This window comes from Pseudorasbora parva, chromosome 4 (assembly GCF_024679245.1).
Source record: "Pseudorasbora parva isolate DD20220531a chromosome 4, ASM2467924v1, whole genome shotgun sequence".
Classification (NCBI taxonomy): Eukaryota; Metazoa; Chordata; class Actinopteri; order Cypriniformes; family Gobionidae; genus Pseudorasbora; species Pseudorasbora parva.
In genome coordinates this window covers 48,595,649-48,616,984 of record NC_090175.1, presented here as the reverse complement: position 1 = coordinate 48,616,984, position 21,336 = coordinate 48,595,649, and the positions used below count along the sequence as shown (strand labels likewise).

General features: G+C 41.5%; 1 protein-coding gene across 1 annotated transcript in view; it reads right to left on the bottom strand.

The window, feature by feature from the left end:
• Positions 1 to 21,336, bottom strand: part of mad1l1 (mitotic arrest deficient 1 like 1) — an 87,990-nt gene that overhangs the window by 28,011 nt on the left and 38,643 nt on the right. The window contains exon 17 of the mRNA XM_067442090.1: positions 18,127 to 18,317. Within this exon, the coding sequence (XP_067298191.1) occupies positions 18,127 to 18,317 (191 nt within the window). The remainder of the gene's footprint in view (positions 1 to 18,126; positions 18,318 to 21,336) is intronic.

Below are 21,336 nucleotides of genomic sequence, written 5' to 3'. Positions count from 1 at the left end.
TACTTCAAAAGCTGAAATAGTGCTCAACCGCACTATGCAGATTTAATGGAGTTCACATCACGTCAAAACAACAGATATGAGCTGCATTTTATTAATCACCAGCTAATTTCACAATCAAAGACTGCAAAATGAATGAGCACGGCCACAGCACTGATAAGATCATTCAGTTTCTTTACTTTTAAAGAATATGATTGTATGTTAAAGGTGCACTATGCAGCTTTTGTCCACTGGAGGGCGCCTATGCAAAACAAATGCGTAGTTTGATGACGCAAAGTGTGAGCGCAGCATCTTGGGAGATGTGGTCTTCTCATCACAGCCGGTGGAAAATAGGACTCGGGCAGAAATCACGTTCATGCATGCGGTTATTAACGTTACTGTAGTGTAAAGCAGAGCAGGACCGAGTGTTGTAGACCTGAGCACAGCTGCTGGAGCGATTGTTAAACAAATACCCGCCTTGCGAATACCGGGACTTTTATTATGACGGGACGGGACACATTCGCCGGGCGCCTGCACAGATCCGCTCTTCCGGTTATGATTTTGAGGTAATGGAGCTCTGTTTATCATATTAGATACATTTAAGTGTGTTTAAAACGATGTTATGACGTTACTCCGTGGGTTCAGTTGTTCACACTGCTAAGAGTAAAGCGCTCCTGCCAAATAAAAGCCGAAACCGAGGGTAGCGCAGATATGACGCAATTGACAGGCGACTCTCTCAAATGCAATGCTGCAACGTCCCTGTCCTTAGTTAAAGTAGCAATTTTCTCACAATTTACAAATAGTTGGAAACATCTGGGATATTGTAGGTACTCAACTGAACAAAATATATAACACTGGCCTAGTGGTTTTTGGATATTTTACTGCAAAAATACTACATAGTTCACCTTTAAGCACCTACGACTTTACTTAGAGTTTAATTTGCGGTAATTTGTGCGTTGGCTTAATGAAGAAATACTCATCTGCGTTGATGCGTGCTGCAGTAGCGCTGTCATATAAGGCTAAAACATGACATATAACACGCTCTCACACGTTTTTTTTAGCATTGCTGCGAGGAGTAATATGTACATATGTTAGGGTTAGGCTTAGGGTTTCAACAACCAGATGTATTTAGACTTTAGTTTTGACTGTAAAGAGACCCAGACCACCTCCTGAAGAGGCTTTTAGGATGATTAGGATGAAATTTATCCTAATAAATGTATTCTTTAATAAATTTATCCTAGTGGATTTATTCTAAATGCTCCTCTTGTCTTCTGTGCCCAGACTTGAGTGTGTGTGTGTGTGTGTGTGTGTGTGTGTGTGTGTGTGTGTGTGTGTGTGTGTGTGTGTGTGTGTGTGTGTGTGTGTGTGTGTGTGTGTGTGTGTGTGTGTGTGTGTGTAATGTATATGTACACTGTAAAAAAAAATGTATTGTGATATATTACATTACTGAAAATAGGCACATGTCTAGATGAATATTTTCTTTAAAGTCCCACCTGAAACATCCTCCCTCACATCTCACATCTTTATGTCACCATACTTGATCGTTCAACTATTGGTGTAACTGTATTTAAATAGGGAAAACGTGGAGGTGTTTGGTCGCTTCTAAATTGATCTCTGTTTGGTACCATAGTGAATGAACTGGGCTTAGTGGGCTAAGCTAAAAGCTATCAGATCATCATCACGCGTCAGAGAGATTAAGTGCAGGCACACAGACGAGAGAAGTATGTATCAACTCCTTTTAGTTAAGGGAATAACAGTTTAATATGAAAAAGCGGTGAAGTATCCTTTTAAATAAGCCATTTCATATTTTTTCAACTATTCTAGGGCACATTTAAATGTTATTATTCATTTATTGAAATGCTTTACTTTTCAAATTTCAACAAGTTTGATTGACTTTTGTCGCAAAACCAGCTATGTCTATGTGTGCAATGCAGAAAGTACTATTACCATTTTAATTGGCACAGCTTACCCCAACTGAGAGACAAGTGTTAACTTCCTTGAAGGTGGGTTCTCTGTTGAAGTTTAAAACTATTGAATCTGCCCAGAGCCACTCTTGATCTGCCATAACCAATTACTAACATTTGGTTGTGACGTATGTCATCTCAAACTAGCGCACAACATCAATGTCATCGTTCTCAGCCACTCCGCCTGTTTGATGACTGGACCGGTTAAAATTTGACTGGAGAAAACCAGAGAATATACCTCAATCCCAGACAGAGTACTGAAGGAAAATGAAGATTGAGCGGAAGAACGTAGGAGGGCGGAGCCAGGCTAACACAGCTTACTCAGTGGCACATCTTACCCCACTGGCCATTATTTGGAAATTACATATACATTCCTTCAAATGCAATGCTCATTCAAGTGTCCAAATTATTTCCAGTTAGTGTGCAATATAAGATGCTTCATGCCCCCAGTGGCATAAAACAAGCAAAATGCAGAAACCTATGATGATCAGGATGCAGGAAAGTTGGAATAAATATGCTTCCTTGATCAGTATTTGAACTGTTAACTGTAAATATTTCATAGGTACGATGATACATTATTTTAGGTAATCCCACATAAACGGCCCCATTTTGCATGTAATAACATTTGAAAGTGCTTCTATATTATCATGCAAAAACGGATTGCGAGTCACGGTTGTTAGAAGTATTTTTTTTCCCCTCAAACAGCTGCAACGTGTAGACTAATGTTCGTTTGGAGTAATGCCACACATTTTTCTGCATGGAATGTACCCCTGCACTCCTACTTCAACCAGACGGACAGTCTGATAGATAGACACTTTATTCATCCCCAAGGGGACATTCAGTACACCCAGGCATACTGTGATAAAGAGAAGGACACCAGATATTGAGCCGCATATTCATTGACATCATTTAAAGCATGAGCGCAAATGCTGACTCATCACAGAGTTCGATGAAAAGTGCTTATGTGAATACCATATCAATTATTGATGTCATCCCACCCACTTATATCTTTAAACTACTTTTCAAAGAGAACAGCTGTGGATTTTGTATTAAAGCTTTAAAAATACTGGATGTATCATGCAAACAAGAATTTTCAATTTAACAATTTGACCACTCTATAAATTAATTTATTCCTGTGGTGAAGATCAAGTTTTAATGTTGTTTATGCCTATGTGGTGTTTTTAATATGCTTTATGACAGACCATGTGCAAATTCATATGTCAACACCATTGCTAAGTATTTTCCCTTTAAAACTGCAACAGTCTCAAAAACATGATTTGAACACAAACTACCCTGTATCCAATCATATCTATATGCAGGGAGCTTTAGCATATCATAACTATAACCACTCTGAAGCATGGGAGTCTCAAGAGAAGCCAGGTTATGCCGGTATATTTTTCTGTTGATATGAACAATTTTGTATATTTAGCAATATAGCAGGTGAACTATGTACACTCACCTAAAGGATTATTAGGAACACCTGTTCAATTTCTCATTAATGCAATTATCTAATCAACCAATCACATGGCCGTTGCTTCAAGTCATTTAGGGGTGTGGTCCTGGTCAAGACAATCTCCTGAACTGCAAACTGAATGTCAGAATGGGAAAGAAAGGTGATTTAAGCAATTTTGAGAGTGGCATGGTTGTTGGTGCCAAAGGGGCTGGTTATTTCACAATCTGCTCAGTTACTGGGATTTTCACGCACAACCATTTCTAGGGTTTACAAAGAATGGTGTGAAAAGGGAAAAACATCCAGTATGTGGCAGTCCTGTGGGCGAAAATGCCTTGTTGATTCTAGAGGTCATATATATATATATATATATATATATATATATAGAGAGAGAGATAGAGAGAGAGAGAGAGAGAGAGAGAGAGAGAGAGAGAGAGAGAGAGAGAGAGAGAGAGAGAGAGAGAGAGAGATGAGAGAGAGAGAGAGAGAGAGAGAGAGAGAGAGAGAGAGAGAGAGAGAGAGAGAGAGAGAGAGAGAGAGAGAGAGAGAGAGAGAGAGAGAGAGAGAGAGAGAGAGAGAGAGAATAAAACAATTCATATTTATAAGATAAGCACATTTGCTGCTTTTGGTGGAGACAGCTTTGTTAGACACGATAGGTGCCATATAGTTTTGTAATACCAGCCGTTATTTCAGCCCAGAAGCCCTTTTTCTGCGATGAAAACACACAATAGTTCCAGATTGGACTCTGGCACAAGACTGTTGAAAAGGCACTAGAGAGGATTGATTGAGATGCACTGAAGTGTTGCAGCCTTGATCTAATGTTAGAAACTGACAGTTAAGGGATTGACTATTTGCTGTTAAAAATGGCAAATATCTAATCTCTCATTTAACACTGAACAAATGTTTTGATTTTTAACATTTAAGAACCCATGTACAAATGTGTTGTCAAGTTTCAGAAGAGTTGAAAGCTAAACAAACTCAAGATATTCAATGACTTTGACAGATTCCTAAAAGAATTTTCAGGACAATGAGTCATATTTTGACAAATAAAAAAAGTTTCTCTCATTATCTTTGCTTTTTCTCAAGACAGAAACGGAGAACAATTTCAAAGCAGTTCTTTGATTCTTTGGGGATCAAATCATAACATAACTAAAGCATTCATTGTTCAGGAGTTCTGTTAATTTATCTTCAAGGTCCCATAATTCTTTATAAGCAAATCAATGGTGATTATAATCAAAGAAAAAGATAATGAACCATATTTTCTAAACACAGTGCGCATAATATTCATTATGATCAAATTACAATATTTTTTGTGAATTTTGTGACTGTATATCCTGAAGGCTCTATGGTTTTTCTATAATATTGTGGGCACTTGCTTGGTTTACCTAGATAATGAAGATAATGACCAGTCGTTATTTATTACAAATGCTACTCATGCTGTCCAGTAAGCAAGCACAACTTAGTTTGCAACTTAAAAAAAATAAAAAAATATTTATTTTTTAAATACAAAAAAATAATACTATTTTATAAATATTTTTTTTAACACTATTTGGGGAAATAACCCTATAAATGGCTTGCTTTAATAGTTCCCTTTCGAGAGAGGTTCCTCGTATTACGTATGGGAAAACTCCTTTTCTCGAGAATATGAAGCAAAACTTTAATAAAGGTATCCATGTAAAGCGCAGTGCCGCTGAACGGCCATAACTCAGCGCGAGGAGCGCTCTGATTGGCCGGGCCACGGCAACTGCATGAACCTATGGTGAGGCGGCTGAGAGGAACGAGCCAATGGGGGGCGTTCCAGAAGCCCGCCGAAAAAAGGTGCTTATATTTGCATACAGGAGGCTATATAAAGCCCTGATTTCGCCATAGGTGTCAGATTTTATCTCCTTCAGCGATACCTTCGCTGATCTCCGGAAGAAGCAACCGCCGTCGAAAAGGCACCAGCGGAACCTGCAGCTGAGGACGACGGACTCCCTCTCCGCCTTCTCTGCCGTTCCAGCTACGCCATCCGGCGATCGTATCCTTTTATACTCTCTTCTCCTAAAAGAGCGCGGGGCGTTGTTTCAAATGCCTCGCATTTCCTGCGGCTCTTGCAGAGCTCCTCTCCTTGGCGGCGACCGTCACGTCATCTGCGTGGCATGCCTTGGACGGGACCACGCGCAGCTCGCACTCTCTCAGGGCGGCTGCCCCGAGTGCGATGAGATGGCGCTGCAGACCCTTCGGGCTCGCCTCGCCACCTTCGACCAGGTCCCTCCTCCTGCCGCTGGGCCGCGCCGCAAGAAACGCCGCGACCAGAGGCTGCCGGAACGGTCTGGCGACTGCACGCCGGATGACTCCCCGCGTGCCTCGCCATCGCCGGTCACCTTCACCCAGGAGGAACAGCGTCCCTCTCATGCAGCGGCCTGTTCGGTTTCCTTCGGTGGCCCGCCGCCAGAGGATGATGAGGACAGCCTCTCCACAGCCGCTTCTGGTAGCGAGTGGTCAACTTCTGTCTCGGAGCCCCCCGCTTCGACGCAGACCGCCACGAGCGCCAAAACTAACGTCGACGCGGAACTCATCCGCGTGCTCTCCAGGGCCGTGGAAGACCTCGGGCTCGAGTGGTCCCAGCCCGATGAGCCAACACGCAGCAGACTGGACGAGTGGTTCCTGGAAAGCCGCCGCCTCTCTTCTCCTCAGAAGCCCGCGCCTTTCTTCCCTGAGGTACACGACGAGCTTACGAAGTCGTGGAAGTCGCCCTACTCTGCTCGCGCCAGATCCGCTTTTTCCCCAGCGCTCTCCGTTGTCGACGGCGCTAAGGAAAAAGGCTATGAGTCTCTTCCACCCCTCGAGGAGGCTGTCGCCGCGCACCTCTGCCCGCCCTCCTCCTCCAGAGGATGGCAGTCCAGGGCTCAGCACCCGTCCAAGCCCTGCCGCACCACTTCTGCTCTCGCTGGCCGGGCATATGCCTCCGCTGGCCAGGCTTCCGCGGCCCTTCACACCATGGCTATCCTTCAGGTGTTCCAGGCCAGACTTCTCCGCTCCTTGGATGAGTCTGTCCCCGACTCCGATGTTTTGAAGGACCTCCGCAGCGCGACGGACTTGGCCCTTCGCGCCACTAAAGCCACTGCACAAGCCATCGGGAAAAATATGGCTAACCTGACGGTCTTAGAGAGGCACCTTTGGCTGAATTTGACCGAGATGAAGGACGCGGACAAAGCCTCCTTTTTGGACGCCCCCATCTCCACTACCGGTCTCTTCGGCCCGTCAGTCGTGGGTTTCGCGGAGCGCTTCACCGAAGCGCAGAAGGCTTCGCAGGCTATGAGGCATTTCCTGCCTAAGCGCTCCAGCTCGTCTTCAGGCCAGAGACGCTCTCGAGGTAGACCCCCGCCTTCTCAACCCGCTAAGCCGGCAGAGCCACCTTCCCGGCCTCGCTCCTCTTCTGGACCGCGCCAACGTTCCCGCTCCGCGAACCGCAGCAGTCGGCCTGAACGCCGGGGACCTCGACCCAGGATTGTGTTGAACCCCGAGCCTCCGAAGCCGTCCTAGCCGCAGGGATAAAAAGGAGATGGTCAGGTCTCGCCTCGGCCGGACCCCCATCTCTCCCTCCCGGTCTCCCAGTTCCCCGCACCCAGGTGACTGCCGACCTCAGTTTAGCAGCCAACGAGCCCGTTGTCAAACGCACTCGCCTGCACACAAACGCCGTTATCACGGCGACCCAAATAAATCTCAAAAAGAGCTTTTTCTCTGTAGTAAATGTGCCCACACATCAGTCTGCACTCCTACACTCATTCACCCCTCCCACCCATGCTATAAATGTCCCGGCGCCCACTCCACAGTGCACGCCGCCACACATAAGCACTACCCCCTCTATGTCTCAAGCACAAAATGGCAGCGCTACCGAGTTCCCTCTAGTAGGCGACCCTTATCCGCGCCGGCTCCAGCCGCTATCGTGTCGAGCTCAGGCCTGGCAAGCCATGCCCGGGGTATCAAATTGGGTTATGAACATAGTAAAAAGGGGCTACTCGCTACAGTTCGTTCGCAGGCCCCCGCGCTTTCGCGCCGTGGTCGAGACCTCGGTGAGAAGCAGCGTCAGTCACGTGCTTCGCACCGAGATTTTGAAACTGGTAAAGAAGGGAGCGGTGGAGCCCGTTCCCCCTTCCAAAAGCGAGTCGGGCTTCTACAGCCGATACTTTCTCGTTCCGAAGAAGGACGGAGAGCTCAGGCCCATCCTAGATCTAAGGCATTTGAACAAAGCTCTAATGACTCGCTCGTTCAAAATGCTAACGGTGAAACAGATCCTCGCGCACATTCGCCCTGGGGACTGGTTTTTCACGATAGATCTGAAAGATGCGTACTTTCATGTGCAGGTAGCCCCCCACCACAGGCCATTCTTGAGATTCGCCTTCGAGGGGCAGGCTTATCAGTACACGGTCCTGCCATTCGGCTTATCCCTGGCGCCCCGCACGTTTACGAAATGTATGGACGCGGCATTAGCCCCGCTCAGGCTGAAAGGGATGCGGGTGCTCAACTACCTCGACGACTGGCTAGTGATAGCCCAGTCTCGAGCAGAACTACTAACACACAGATCCTGGCTCCTCAACCATTTAGACTGTTTGGGTCTCAGGATCAATATCGCCAAGAGCTCGATGTCACCCACTCAAAAGATATCTTTTCTGGGCTTTGTTCTAGACTCGAGACTCATGAACGCGCGGCTGACGTCACAGCGCGCGCTATCCGTCCAGAACATGGCGACTTCATTCAAAGCCGGAACTCGCGTTCCCCTGAAACACTTTCAGAGAATGCTCGGCCTTATGGCCTCGGCATCGTCAGTGCTCAGGCTGGGACTGCTACACATGCGTCCCCTCCAGCGTTGGCTACGCGCCCGTGTCCCTCCTTATGCATGGAAATGGGGCCGTTTTCCCGTCAAAGTGAGCCACAGCGTTGTCAAAACTTTGGCTCCTTGGACGAGGACAGAGTGGTATCGGAGGGGCGTGCTTATGGGCACAGTCACGAAGTTGAAAGTGGTCTCGACAGATGCCTCCACTCGGGGGTGGGGAGCCCTACACGAGGGCAAGCCGGTCTCTGGCCTGTGGGCGGAAACAGAGAAGCGGCTGCACATAAACTGTCTAGAGATGAAAGCGGTCGCCTTATCGCTGAGAGCTTTCCTTCCACATATAAAAAACCACCACGTCTTGGTTCGTTCAGACAACATGTCGGTGGTAGCGTACATAAACCGCCAGGGTGGCCTGAGATCATATTCCCTTCACCGCATGGCGAAGCATCTCCTTTTATGGGCAGAGCACAACCTGAGCTCCCTGAGGGCGGCTCACGTGCCAGGTATTCTGAATGTGGGTCCGGATATGTTATCCAGGAGAACCATTCCCCCAGGGGAATGGTCTCTTCACCCGCAAACGGTTCTCTTAATTTGGAACACCTTCGGCAGAGCGAAAGTGGATCTCTTCGCCTCAGAAGACAACACTCACTGCCCAATATTTTTCTCCAAACGCAGGGATGCCCTGGCCCATGTCTGGCCCAGTCTCCCGCTGTATGCTTTCCCCCCGATCGCGATGCTACCACAAACCATCAAGAAAATCAGGGAGACAGCATCCGCGGTGCTTTTAATAGCCCCGCTCTGGAGGAACCGAACGTGGTTCTCCGATCTGATCCAGCTGTCAGACACAGCCCCATGGCCCATTCCGCTGAGGAAAGACCTCCTCACGCAGGCGAAGGGGGGGATCTGGCATCCCAGTCCCGAACTATGGGCCCTCCACGTATGGCCCATCAACTGGTATCGGGAAACCTCTCTGACAGAGTTATGAACACCATAGCGGAAGCTAGAGCCCCCTCGACGAGGCGGCTCTATACTCTGAAGTGGTCAGTGTTTTCTAACTGGTGTGCCGTCCGAAATATCGACGCACGCTCATGCGAGATAACAGAAGTGCTCGCTTTTCTCCAAGAGCTACTGGACGCGGGTCGTTCCCCCTCCACGCTCAAAGTTTATGTCGCCGCCATAGCAGCTAACCGCGCTCAGGTCGCGGGACATTCACTAGGGAAAAGTGAGCTCATTGTACGTTTTCTTAAAGGGGCCAGGAGATTGAACCCCCCTCGCCCCCCTTCGGTCCCTATTTGGGACCTCGCGGTGGTTCTAGACGCTATGAAGGGTCCCCCCTTCGAGCCTCTCCAGACCGCGACCATAAAGCTTTTATCATTCAAAACTGCGTTTCTGCTGGCTCTGGCCTCGGTTAAACGTGTGAGTGACTTACACGCACTCTCAGTGAGTCCGTCCTGTCTCGAGTTCGGGCCCAACAACTCCAAAGTTGTTCTTAAACCGAGACATGGTTTTATACCCAAAGTGCTTTCTACCCCTTTTAGAGCACAGGTTATTACTCTGCTTCCTTTACCCGTATCTCAGGGTGAACAGGACGCGAATCTGCTCTGCCCGGTCAGAGCTCTGAGACTGTATCTGGAGCGCTCCTCCCCCTTCAGGCAGTCGGACCAGCTGTTTGTCTGCTTCGGCGGCCGCACTAAAGGTTGTGCTGTCACGAAGCAAAGACTCTCACACTGGATAGTGGACGCTATCTCGCTGGCATATGAGTCTAAAAACCTGACTTGCCCTATAGGCGTTAAAGCCCACTCCACTAGAGGCATGGCCTCATCTTGGGCTTGGTCGTGTGGCATTTCTTTGGAAGATATCTGTGCGGCGGCAGGCTGGGCCTCTCCGTCCACTTTTATCAGATTCTATAAATTGGAGGTTCCAGCTCTACAAGCAGGGCTTCTCTCCATTTAGGCTCTATCTTGACCCTGGTAAACAGATTGCCTTTAGTTTTGGCCTGTACACTTCAGTCCTTAAGCACTTCATTTATCATAAGATCCGACTATGTCCGATCAGCCGTTCAAATGAACCGACTCTGTCCGATCAGCCGTTCAAATGAACCGACTCTTCCGGTTCTTCATCCCCCCTTATAGCCGCCTCTTCGGTGTCTCGGGGGTTATTTACATGTGCTTGGGTATACTGGGTCAGTCAGCACACACGGCGCTTTACATTGTGTTCCCATACGTAATACGAGGAACCTCTCTCGAAAGGGAACGTACTCGGTTACTTTCGTAACCTCGGTTCCCTGAGAGAGAGGAACGAGTATTACGTTCCGTGCCGTGTTTATGCTTCTCAGGTATCGCTTCAGTCGATCTAAAAACCTGACACCTATGGCGAAATCAGGGCTTTATATAGCCTCCTGTATGCAAATATAAGCACCTTTTTTCGGCGGGCTTCTGGAACGCCCCCCATTGGCTCGTTCCTCTCAGCCGCCTCACCATAGGTTCATGCAGTTGCCGTGGCCCGGCCAATCAGAGCGCTCCTCGCGCTGAGTTATGGCCGTTCAGCGGCACTGCGCTTTACATGGATACCTTTATTAAAGTTTTGCTTCATATTCTCGAGAAAAGGAGTTTTCCCATACGTAATACTCGTTCCTCTCTCTCAGGGAACCGAGGTTACGAAAGTAACCGAGTACGTTTTCTCTTCACATTAAACTGGGAAAGTATTTTAAAAACGAACACACTTAATAAAAGGCACTTAAAATACTCATTGTGCCTCAGTTGTGAGCTGGCTTCTGCATGAAAAAAAAGATTTTCAGCTTACTCTAAGCCATCTTTTTACTTTACGGTGGGGGGGGGATTTAGACTTTTTTTTAAAAACTAATTATTTCTTTAACACGTAAATAATGTGTATTATTAAATTAAAACAACACACCTAGACACACACAAATGAGTAAATGCTTACACTCACAAAACAATAATAACAGCTGAACGCAGACTCACTGAAGCTTTACTGCAGCTCTAATTAAACAGCCTGAGGAAAGTACCGATCAAATAACAAAAACTTAAATCCAATTATTGCACTGTGTGTATGTGTGTGTCTAAGGGATTTACCGAACATTTTTACAACCCACAAAGGAAGAGCATTAATTAAGAAAGATAAATTACATTTGCAGGTACACCATTGTAAGAGTATGCTTATGCTCAGAGTATGCTCAAACTAAATATGCATCTTGAACCAGATATATTGCAGTAATAACACTTGGTTTATCATACAAAGACCTGTCCAAAAGAACAAATGTCTTCTCATTTGCATAAAAAAAAGGATGATTACCACCTTAAATCAAGCGGATAACACAGTAATGTCCAAACCGTATGACAAATAGTGCAAATGTTGTACTATTAAAACCTAATGAACAGCCTAAAGTGGAATACAAAAACGATCTCAAGTGAAACTTGATGATTCACAATAGCAGTTTTGATTCAACAGTCAAACATAATATGCTCCTAAATATGCTATTATTTAATTTATTAACACTGATAACACTTTACAATGAGGTTAAAATATTTAACATTAATTAGAAAGGGGTACTTCAGCACTGGGAAGATGAATCTGTATTTAAACTAGGTCATTAATGTAGTAGAAATGTGAAATAATTTTTGAATTTGAACTGAGAAAAGTATAGAAATAGCAACATGCCAATACAATGATCTTCAAAAGAATTTATACATTTTTAAACAAGAATAAATGTATTGTATAAAACCTAGCTACGAGAGCAGCCATTATTGAGGCCAAGCACAAAGATGCCGATAAGACATGCCAACATGGCTGGGATTATTTTCTATGCATAGCAATAACGTTGGACAGAAATGGATAAAGCATCAACCTAGCTAACCTTTTTCTGCTTCAAGTTTGAGAAATCATTGAAGTAAACACTATGCATCAATAAACAAAAGTGCACTATAAAAGAAAAGAAAGTGCACAACGGTGTATTTCAAGGCATTATAAAAAATATTCACTTGATTCACTCACATATACTGTGCAATCTGTCTGCAAGCGTAACCGGGTAACTCTTCAATCTTACTTAATCAACTACAAATATACCATCACATTTCAGGGGCTGACACTCAACATACTAGCGTACTTGTGTTACCAGAAGAAGTGTACTGATGGTAATTTCCTTGATTCCTTGAGTTATTCTAGGTAGCTGTTTTTCTCTGCTTCTTGCTGTTAAAGTAAAAGCGACAATTTCCTATGTTGTAGGAACACCATCATCTGCACACACCTCAGCAATACAGTCACTGACTGAAGAGAATGTGACCTCCTGCAGAGACTCAGATGCACCTGAGGCTGGAGGAGCTGCTGAGCTGGTTCACATGAGGTTAAACACAACAGCAGTTCTTCAGATGCCTGACCTCAGCCTTAGGTTATAAAGTCCTTCTTTCGATTTTCACGCTTCTCAGAATTGTAAGTCGAACAACAAACCACCAACTGTGGTACGGAGCTTCAGGCTCTTCAAACCATTACGGCTTTCTTTTCTGAAAACCCCTATAGTTTTGCCAGGGCAGCCCTTCAAAGTTATTCAAAATCCCATTGATGTCATTGTTTTATAATTTAACAAAAACTCAACATAAAGCCTTTGATTGCTGGCATGTTTTATCTACAACATCTGCTCGGCTTTGTCACAGAACCCTAAAAACCAACACATTCAAACTCAGACTTCAGTAGAGATACAATCAAGTCTTAAGTTTATCATGGATCATTTTTTATTTATTTTTTGCCTTCTGTAATTTCTACTTCTCTTCTAGTTTGTGAGTACGTTTGTAACTTCAGTGCTTCTCGAAACTTTTTCCACATTTTGTTATGTTACAACCTCATTCCAAAATTGACATTTTTTTAATTATCTTTATGCCTAATGTCAATGCGAAAGAAGTTTGTTTGAAATCTTTGCAAATATATATTTTTTAAAAATCACATGTACAGAAGTATTCACAGCGTTTGCTTGATACTTAGTTGAAGCACCTTTGGCACCAATTACAGCCTCAAGTCTTTTTGAGTATGATGCTACAAGTGTGGCACACCTATTTTTGGGCAGTTTGTCCCATTCTTCTTTGCAAGACCTCTCAAGCTCCACCAGGTTGGATGGGGAGCATCGCTGCACAGCCATTTTCAGATCTCTCCAGAGATGTTCAATTGGGTTCAAGTCTGTGCTCTGGCTGGGCCACTCAAGAGGCCCAGTTCCTGCCGCTGAAAAACATCCGCATGATGCTGCCACCACCATGCATCACTGTAGGGCAGGGATGGAAATTAACTTTTTTGTCCACCGGCCACTGTGGCTGGTGGATTTCAAAATCTACCAGCCACTCAATGTTTTTACCAGCCACTTTCTTGTTTTTAACCGACAATGTGTAACTGCACGTGAAAATTAATACTACAAGCTCTACAATACTTAAGCTGTTTATTTAATCTCAAATCTCAATGAAATACTGACATTTTTTTCACTCTTATACACACACAAACCATGAACTGATATACATTTCATTAAATGAGTAGGGCTCTATGTTCTCTCTTTTTTTTTTTTTTTACCTGGATGTGGCATTTGGATGATTCTTTTATGGCTTCCAGTTTTAGGTTTTTAGTACCAACAATGAAACTACTAGTTTTGGCATCTTCTGAAGCGTGTTGACGACATACCGAGCAGAACATTGTCAGTAGGGATGCATCGAAATAAAAATTATTGGCTGAAACCGAAGCACTAAAAGAAATTATGCCAATTATTCATTGCATTTATGGCTAATGCTATGACTGAGTAACTTTACTAAAAATCAAGGCATTGCAATTGCATTAATTAATATTAAAGTTTCAAATAATAAATAAATTACAAATTATGCAAATATTTATTTATCACATTGCAACATCAAACAGTATAAAATAAAATTCAAAGTAAAATGTTTAACTTGATCTCACTCATGTGTACATTAAATAATAATGTACAGGTCTACTAGCCTACAGAAATGTAATAAAGTAATCAAATGTAAAATAACTGCATATTTAACTGTTTAAATGAAAGATTATTCCTTATTAAACTTACAAAAGCTATTCAATCAAGAGCAGTGAGTGATGTCCTTATCGTTTGTTTGACATTAAACATAGCAGTAAAAGCTACTTCCCCTTTAAGACCTAATAGAGGGATATGCGTCATCTTTCACGACTGTATAAAGTTCACTTAAGGCATATTCAGACTATGTCTGCTAGAATTCTCATCAAGATGAACATGTTGGCATACTTTTTGTGTGAGTTTGTCCGTTTAAGCACAAGACTTGAAAGAGAACTCAATATTTGCGCGCTGTGAGACGGGTGCGCGCTTCCGGATGACAGTGACGGATCTTCTCTCAGTGCGCGCGAGTTATTATGGTTATTATCATAGACCGTAAAAAAATATGGACGACTCGACATCATCCGTTTCCGCTTGCCATATTTGAAGCTTTCAGGCAGCCTTGCACGGCGCTGACATCTTGGGACCGAGTCTGCGCAGTAGCGATTTCGGGACCGGAGTTGCGCAGTAGCGCGCAGGAAGTAGAGCAGGAAGTACAGCCGCGATATCAAAAGCCCGCCCACACTCTCACAGATGCAGAACAATTAATTATGTTGGTGTGAAATAAACAGTTATGGAAATGTAGAAATTAAAGCTAAAGCTCTAATCTGCTCCCAAAAATTTCGAAAAAAGTCCGTTAGTGCCTCAGTGACAACTTCACTCAGAGAAGCCGTCAGTCTCAGCTGTCAATCATGACGTCACACCCCCGTTTTTATAGCATCAAATAACTAACTCAAACTAAACTTATTTTTAAAACGAACACCTGAAATGAAATCATCGTGATGATAACTGCCTTCAGTGACATAAACTAACTTTGGGGAAACATTTTTGAAGTGTAATATTATTATTTAGTTTGCCTCGCGTCCATTAGAAAACACAGAGGGGCGGCTATACTGGGACCGGTCACCGGGGGGCGATCGAGGCGCGAAAGCTTCAGTAAATGAGAGGGAGACTGCAGGCTTGGTTATTATTCGCGTCTTCTGGCACTACATCCGGGTAATGACGGCGAAAACGACTGGTCATATTCGGACATACATAGTGCGGCCGCACTCGCATTCACTGAACACAGTTTATAAAGAGGGGAAACAGTATGCTATTTTTATTTACCCGCCACGGTGGCCGGTAGGTGAAGCGAGTTTACCCGCCACAACGCAAAATCACCCGCATTTGGCTGGTGGCGGGTGCTAATTTCCATCCCTGCTGTAGGGATTAGGGACGTCACAAGTACCGGTACTTTTGTAACAGGTCGGTACTGAAATTTAACAAATATGACGATATAAGCATTTTTTTGTAGTACCGGTAGTACTGCCTACTGAGTATATTCGGTACCCGTAGCTGCATTCAGTCGCTTCCGTGTTTATCTAAATGCAGGGCTCCAGACTGTAGCCGAATATATACTAGTGTCTATGAATATTATACTGCAAAATACTATTTCAATATTACTCCTGCATGTCCTGCGTCTCTGTGTGAATGATGCACTGATGCACGGCTTCATTTGCAGTGCACGCAAACACACGGCCAAGAACGCTTGACACTCGCTGTCTTTTTAGCCTCTGCCATGTCACACTTTATGATGAGTATATAAATGCATAAACCATCACTTCAAAATAATTTACCGTTTTATTTGCGAAAACATGATATTGTTATATCATAAACACAGACACTCAAAGGTTATCAATCTCTTCACTAAAAAGGTCTTCTCAAAGGTCAAAATAAAAGTTTGGTTTAACTTAACGGAATTAACAGAAATATATTATATCTTCTGTTGTACAGAAGATTTAGCTACGTTTCTAAGTAATAATAATAATAGGCTACTACTACTACTACTACAAATAATAATAATAATAACAACAATTTTGCCTAGCTTATTTTTCATCTTTTTTATAAACAATGTTTATTTTGATTATGTATTATATACTTATAATGATTATTATCATAAATAATAAAATCCTTGATTTTTTTTAATAGTTAAATAAAAAAAATAAAAAAATATTTAGATGTGGTACCGAAATTGGTACAGAGAACTGTAATATTTTTATGGCATTGGCACCGACTACTGGAATTTTGGTTCTGTGACATTCCTAGTGTTGCAAATGTTTTTTAGTAGGATAAAAAAGATTATAATAATATAATATTATATTATAATATTTTCATTAATGAAATGGATCAATTAGACACAAGGCTTTTAATAATCGATATTAGTGACCATCTTCCTTTTTTTGCAGTTTTCCAAAATATATTTAAAGTAAATTCCAGGTTAACATACCAGGATTGTGAGACATAGAGCACCAGAAGCAATAGAAGCATTTAAAGAGTAATTGAGCTGGCAAAATTGGGATGAGGTCTATAGTTATAAAAGCCCAAATGAGGCTTATGATATTTTCCTGGAAAAAATATTAAAAGATTTATGATAAATGTCCACTTAAAGTAATTAAAGTCAATCATAAAATACAGAAACCTTGGATAACTAACAGCATTATAAAAGCATGTAGGAAGAAAAATATATTGTATCAAAAAAATTGAAATCTAGAACAACAGATGCTAAAAATAAATATAAAAAAATATAAGAATAAATTGGTAAATATAATTAGAAACAGTAAAAAAAAAAATACTATACAAAATTATTTATTGAACATAAACAAAATATACAAGGAACATGGAAAGTGCTAAATAGTGTAATAAACAAAGGAAAAAATAAGAGTGAGTATCCAAATCATGTTATTAAAGATAACAAAATTATAAATAATATTAATGAAATTGTAAATAAGTTTAATGATTATTTTGTCAAAATTGGTTATAATTTAGCAAATAAAATAGTGGATCCACAAAATAAATCCATAAACATTGATTCCATTCATTAAGAGCTCTAACTCATTTATGTCCAACTAACAAAAATTAAATATTACAAAGGAAAAAACATTACAAAGGAGAGAAAAAAAAAATCAGTAGATAAAAAATGGGTTGGATATGTGGATATGGATAGCTAAGAAAATAATGTATAATATTGTTCAGCCTTTTACTTTCATTTGCAACCAGTCACTCAAAACTGGAATTGAGAGTTGAGGGAAAAAAGGAATGCATTTAATCCATTTAGAAATAAAGCTGTAACATAAAATGTGGAAAAAGTGAAGCGCTGTGAATATTTTCCGGATGCACTGTATATATCCCACATGTGAAAAAATATGTGACAAAATATGTGACAAAATGTCATAAGCCAGGCATACCCAGAATAATTTTGCTATTGTATGAACTCACAGGCTTCACTTTGGAGAAATCACACGTAAATCATCGATGTTTGTATGATCGAGGCACGCGTTGTGTAAGAGGAATTACATGCCGAGCCGAGTATGTTATGAGCATCTCACAATCTCCAGATCATTTCTAAACAAGTTAAAACAACTTGGAAGTCTGATTTTGACTAGTGAATAAGTTGTCCTAAAGGCTGATGAATATTATTTTAGCCCACAAACCCAGTGGCTGCAACCCTACAACACACACATACACTGACAAACACACACACATACACAAACTATCTCTAGTTGTTTTTGTTGAAAGGAATGGCTGTGCTGTACCTCAGCTTTTCACTAAATAATTTGCACACACATCTTTTTTTCTTTTTTTTTCAATCCGAAGCTATGGCAGCAACATAGAAATCCTCTTTGTTTAGCACGAAAGCTCATGTGAATGTAAAGTAAAGAATTCAGTATACAGCGTTGTACCAGCTGCTTTGACACGATTATCAGATTAACTGACTTGTAACCTGCAATGGCTCACAACCACCCGAGTGTCCGAGTGTATGCCAGCATTTAATAGGTTATGTAGTTATAAACTTGCTTGCATATGAACGTACCTTAAACAGTAATGAATCCTCCATATGCTCAGCGTACACAGAAGTGAGCCGGTACTGGTTCTCCACAGTGATGTCGATCTGGTACCCGGTCAGCACGTAACAAGCAGTGCGGAACTCTTGAATCTTCTTCTGGAACACTTCCTTCAAGCGCTGGTTCTTCAGTTCTGCACTTTCCATCTGCTTACGCAAGTCTGGAGAACATGTAGATCACATTTAGTCATAACCAGAAGAACATTCAAATAATATGAATAAGATCTGAAGTCAATTTAACAAGTAATCCAACACATTAAATTATAATGTGTAACAGTACTGTATGTATTTGATTTATGTTGAAGTGCTTGGGACGTGACTTTAAAGGGTGAGCCTTTTGTCTTTGTAATCAGGCTCTCAAAAAATGATATCAACATTTGATTTATACTGCATGCAAAATTATTAGGCACGTTGATTTTCTGATCAGTAAACAAGCATACTACCCTCATCAAGGTCTTATCAAATCAGATCGAAATGTACCATTTAAATGAGGAGACAAAAGGCAACTGTATCTTATAGCTTCAATATAAGGCTTCTGTATGTACGACAGAGGCCTTAACAGCCATTTTAATTCCCTCATGGGCTTTCCTGAAAATTTTATTACAAACAATAAAAGTTCTGCAGAAAATAGAGCTAAATGTTCTGCTACTATGTACTGTAATTGCACACTAGCGGTGCAGTTAAATTGTGAAAGTTTCAGTCATCACATAACTAAATGTGTTGATGTGCTGCACACTAGAAGAAAATGGCCTTTTGTTCAGTTGTCCTTTTCCTTTAACTGTTCATCAGGATCACTTTTAATTATAGATCATGTTAATGTCTCTCTTTTTTGCCTCTGCTGGAAGCTTTTTAAATCGTTATCACTTTGTTCGTTTTTTCATAGAGAGAGCAGGATAGATATTACACTAAACTCTCAACACAATCAACTTTAAAATAAGCTGCAATTAAAAAGTGCTGTAATGTGGCCCTCGTCTACATTAGTAGACTTGCAATTATCATGTCATGAACTTTGAGGCTACATCAAAGTTGCATGGACCGTGTTTAAAGATGATGCCCTGCTGGGAAGGAGGTCAGTATTCAACTAGATTAACCCATAGTGTTTTAGTTTTTTTTCCATTTAACCTTGGACAATATTTTCTCCTGTTTTTTTGTTTAAATATAAGAAAGCTTTGTTTGGATAGGGATATTAATGATAGGATGCATTTCACTAAAATAAATTTTGTTGTCTTTCTGCACATCATTTTTATTACTGAAATTCATACATTAAGTGTGGCTTAAGTGTACTTAAAGGGTTAGTTCACCAAAAAATGTAATTGATGTCATTAATGACTCACTCTAATGTCGTTCCACACTCGTAAGACCTCCGTTCATCTTCAGAACACAGTTTAAGATATTTTATATTTAGTCAGAGAGCTTTTCTGTTCCTTCAATGAAAGTGTATGCACACTATACTGTCCATGTCCAGAAAGGGAATAAAAACATAATCAAAGTAGTCCATATGTGACATCAGTTAGTTAATTAATTAATTAAAGCTCTCGAACTAAATATAAAATATCTTAAACTGTGTTTCCCGAAGATGAACGGGAGGTCTTATGGGTGAGGAACGACATTAGGGTGAGTCATTAATTTAATTTAATTTTCATTCAGAAATGTAATTCCTTTAAGTTAACTTTCTGGGGCAACTATTTATGGCAACTACGGTGGCACAATCAATTGTTTTGCATAAAGCTAGTTTGCAAAATGCAAAATATGGATACACAATCTTCTTAGTGTTAGTAATGAGCACACATTAGACACTTTCTTGAATTGTTTCAAATCCAGGTTAAAGGGTTAGTTCACCCAAAAAATTAATTTATGTAATTAATGACTCTCTCTAATGTCGTTCCACACCCGTAAGACCTCCGTTCATCTTCAGAACACAGTTTAAGATATTTTATATTTAGTCCGAGATCGTATCCAAGTGTATACACACTATACTGTCCATGTCCAGAAAGGGAATAAAAACATCATCATAGTTGTCCATATGTGACATCAGTTGGTTAATAAGAATCTCTTGACGCACCGAAAATACATTTTGGTCCAAAAATAACAACAACTACAACTTTATTCAGCATTGTCTTCTCTTCCTTGTTAGTGTTAAATCCTCAAATAAAGATTCAAATGGTTATGAATCAGTGAATCGATCAATGATTCGGATCACCAGTGTCAAGTGATTTCAGCAGTTTGGAATGAGATCTGAATCACGAATCAATACACAGATTCACAACCGCTTGAATCTTTATTTGAGGATTGAACACAAACAAGGAAGAGAAGACAATGCTTGAATAAAGTTGTAGTTTTTGATATGTTTGGACCAAAATGTATTTTCGGTGCATCAAGAGATTCTAATTAACCAGCTGATGTCACATATGGACTACTTTGATGATGTTTTTATTCCCTTTCTGGACATGGACAGTATAGTGCGCATACACTTGGATACGCTCTCGGACTAAATCTAAAATATCTTAAACTGTGCTCTGAAGATAAACAGAGGTCTTACGGGTGTGGAACGACATTAGGATGAGTCATTAATGACATCAATTTCATTTTTGGGTGAACTAACCCTTTAATAACTGATAAATTATTAAATTAAAAGCAACAAAGTTCTATAGAAGTGTTTGACGTGCTGTGTTTGAATTTAAACTCAAAAAGCTGTTTATTGCTTATGAAAACTTGTTCTTCTTAGCATTATTAAAGTATTTATGAAAAAAAGCATTTGCCTACTCATTTTGAACTAGATTTGTGCAAGCACAAAATCCTGTAATCATACATTTGAGGTGGGAAAATAAATTAGGTCATAAAATGAAGGAGGATCAGTGAATAGCAAATAGATACAGAAAAAGTGCAGCGGCCAATTTAAAAGCAGACCTCAGGGTGTTTGTTTACTCATGGGTCTGAGTCCTAATTAGACTCTTGCCTCCTTAGCCAAAGAAAAGAGAGAGAGACTGGAGGAGAGAGAGCATGAACCAAATAAATGAGTCCCAAAGAAATACGGATCGTCAGCACACACCACTCGAGTACAATTAAACATTTAGCCAGGGCTAAAATGTATAAGTCAGTGTAGAAATTAGGAAGAATCTATTTTTCCACAATCCTTGCTATATCAATGTGTCCAAATTACAATTTTTATTTTTAGTTTAT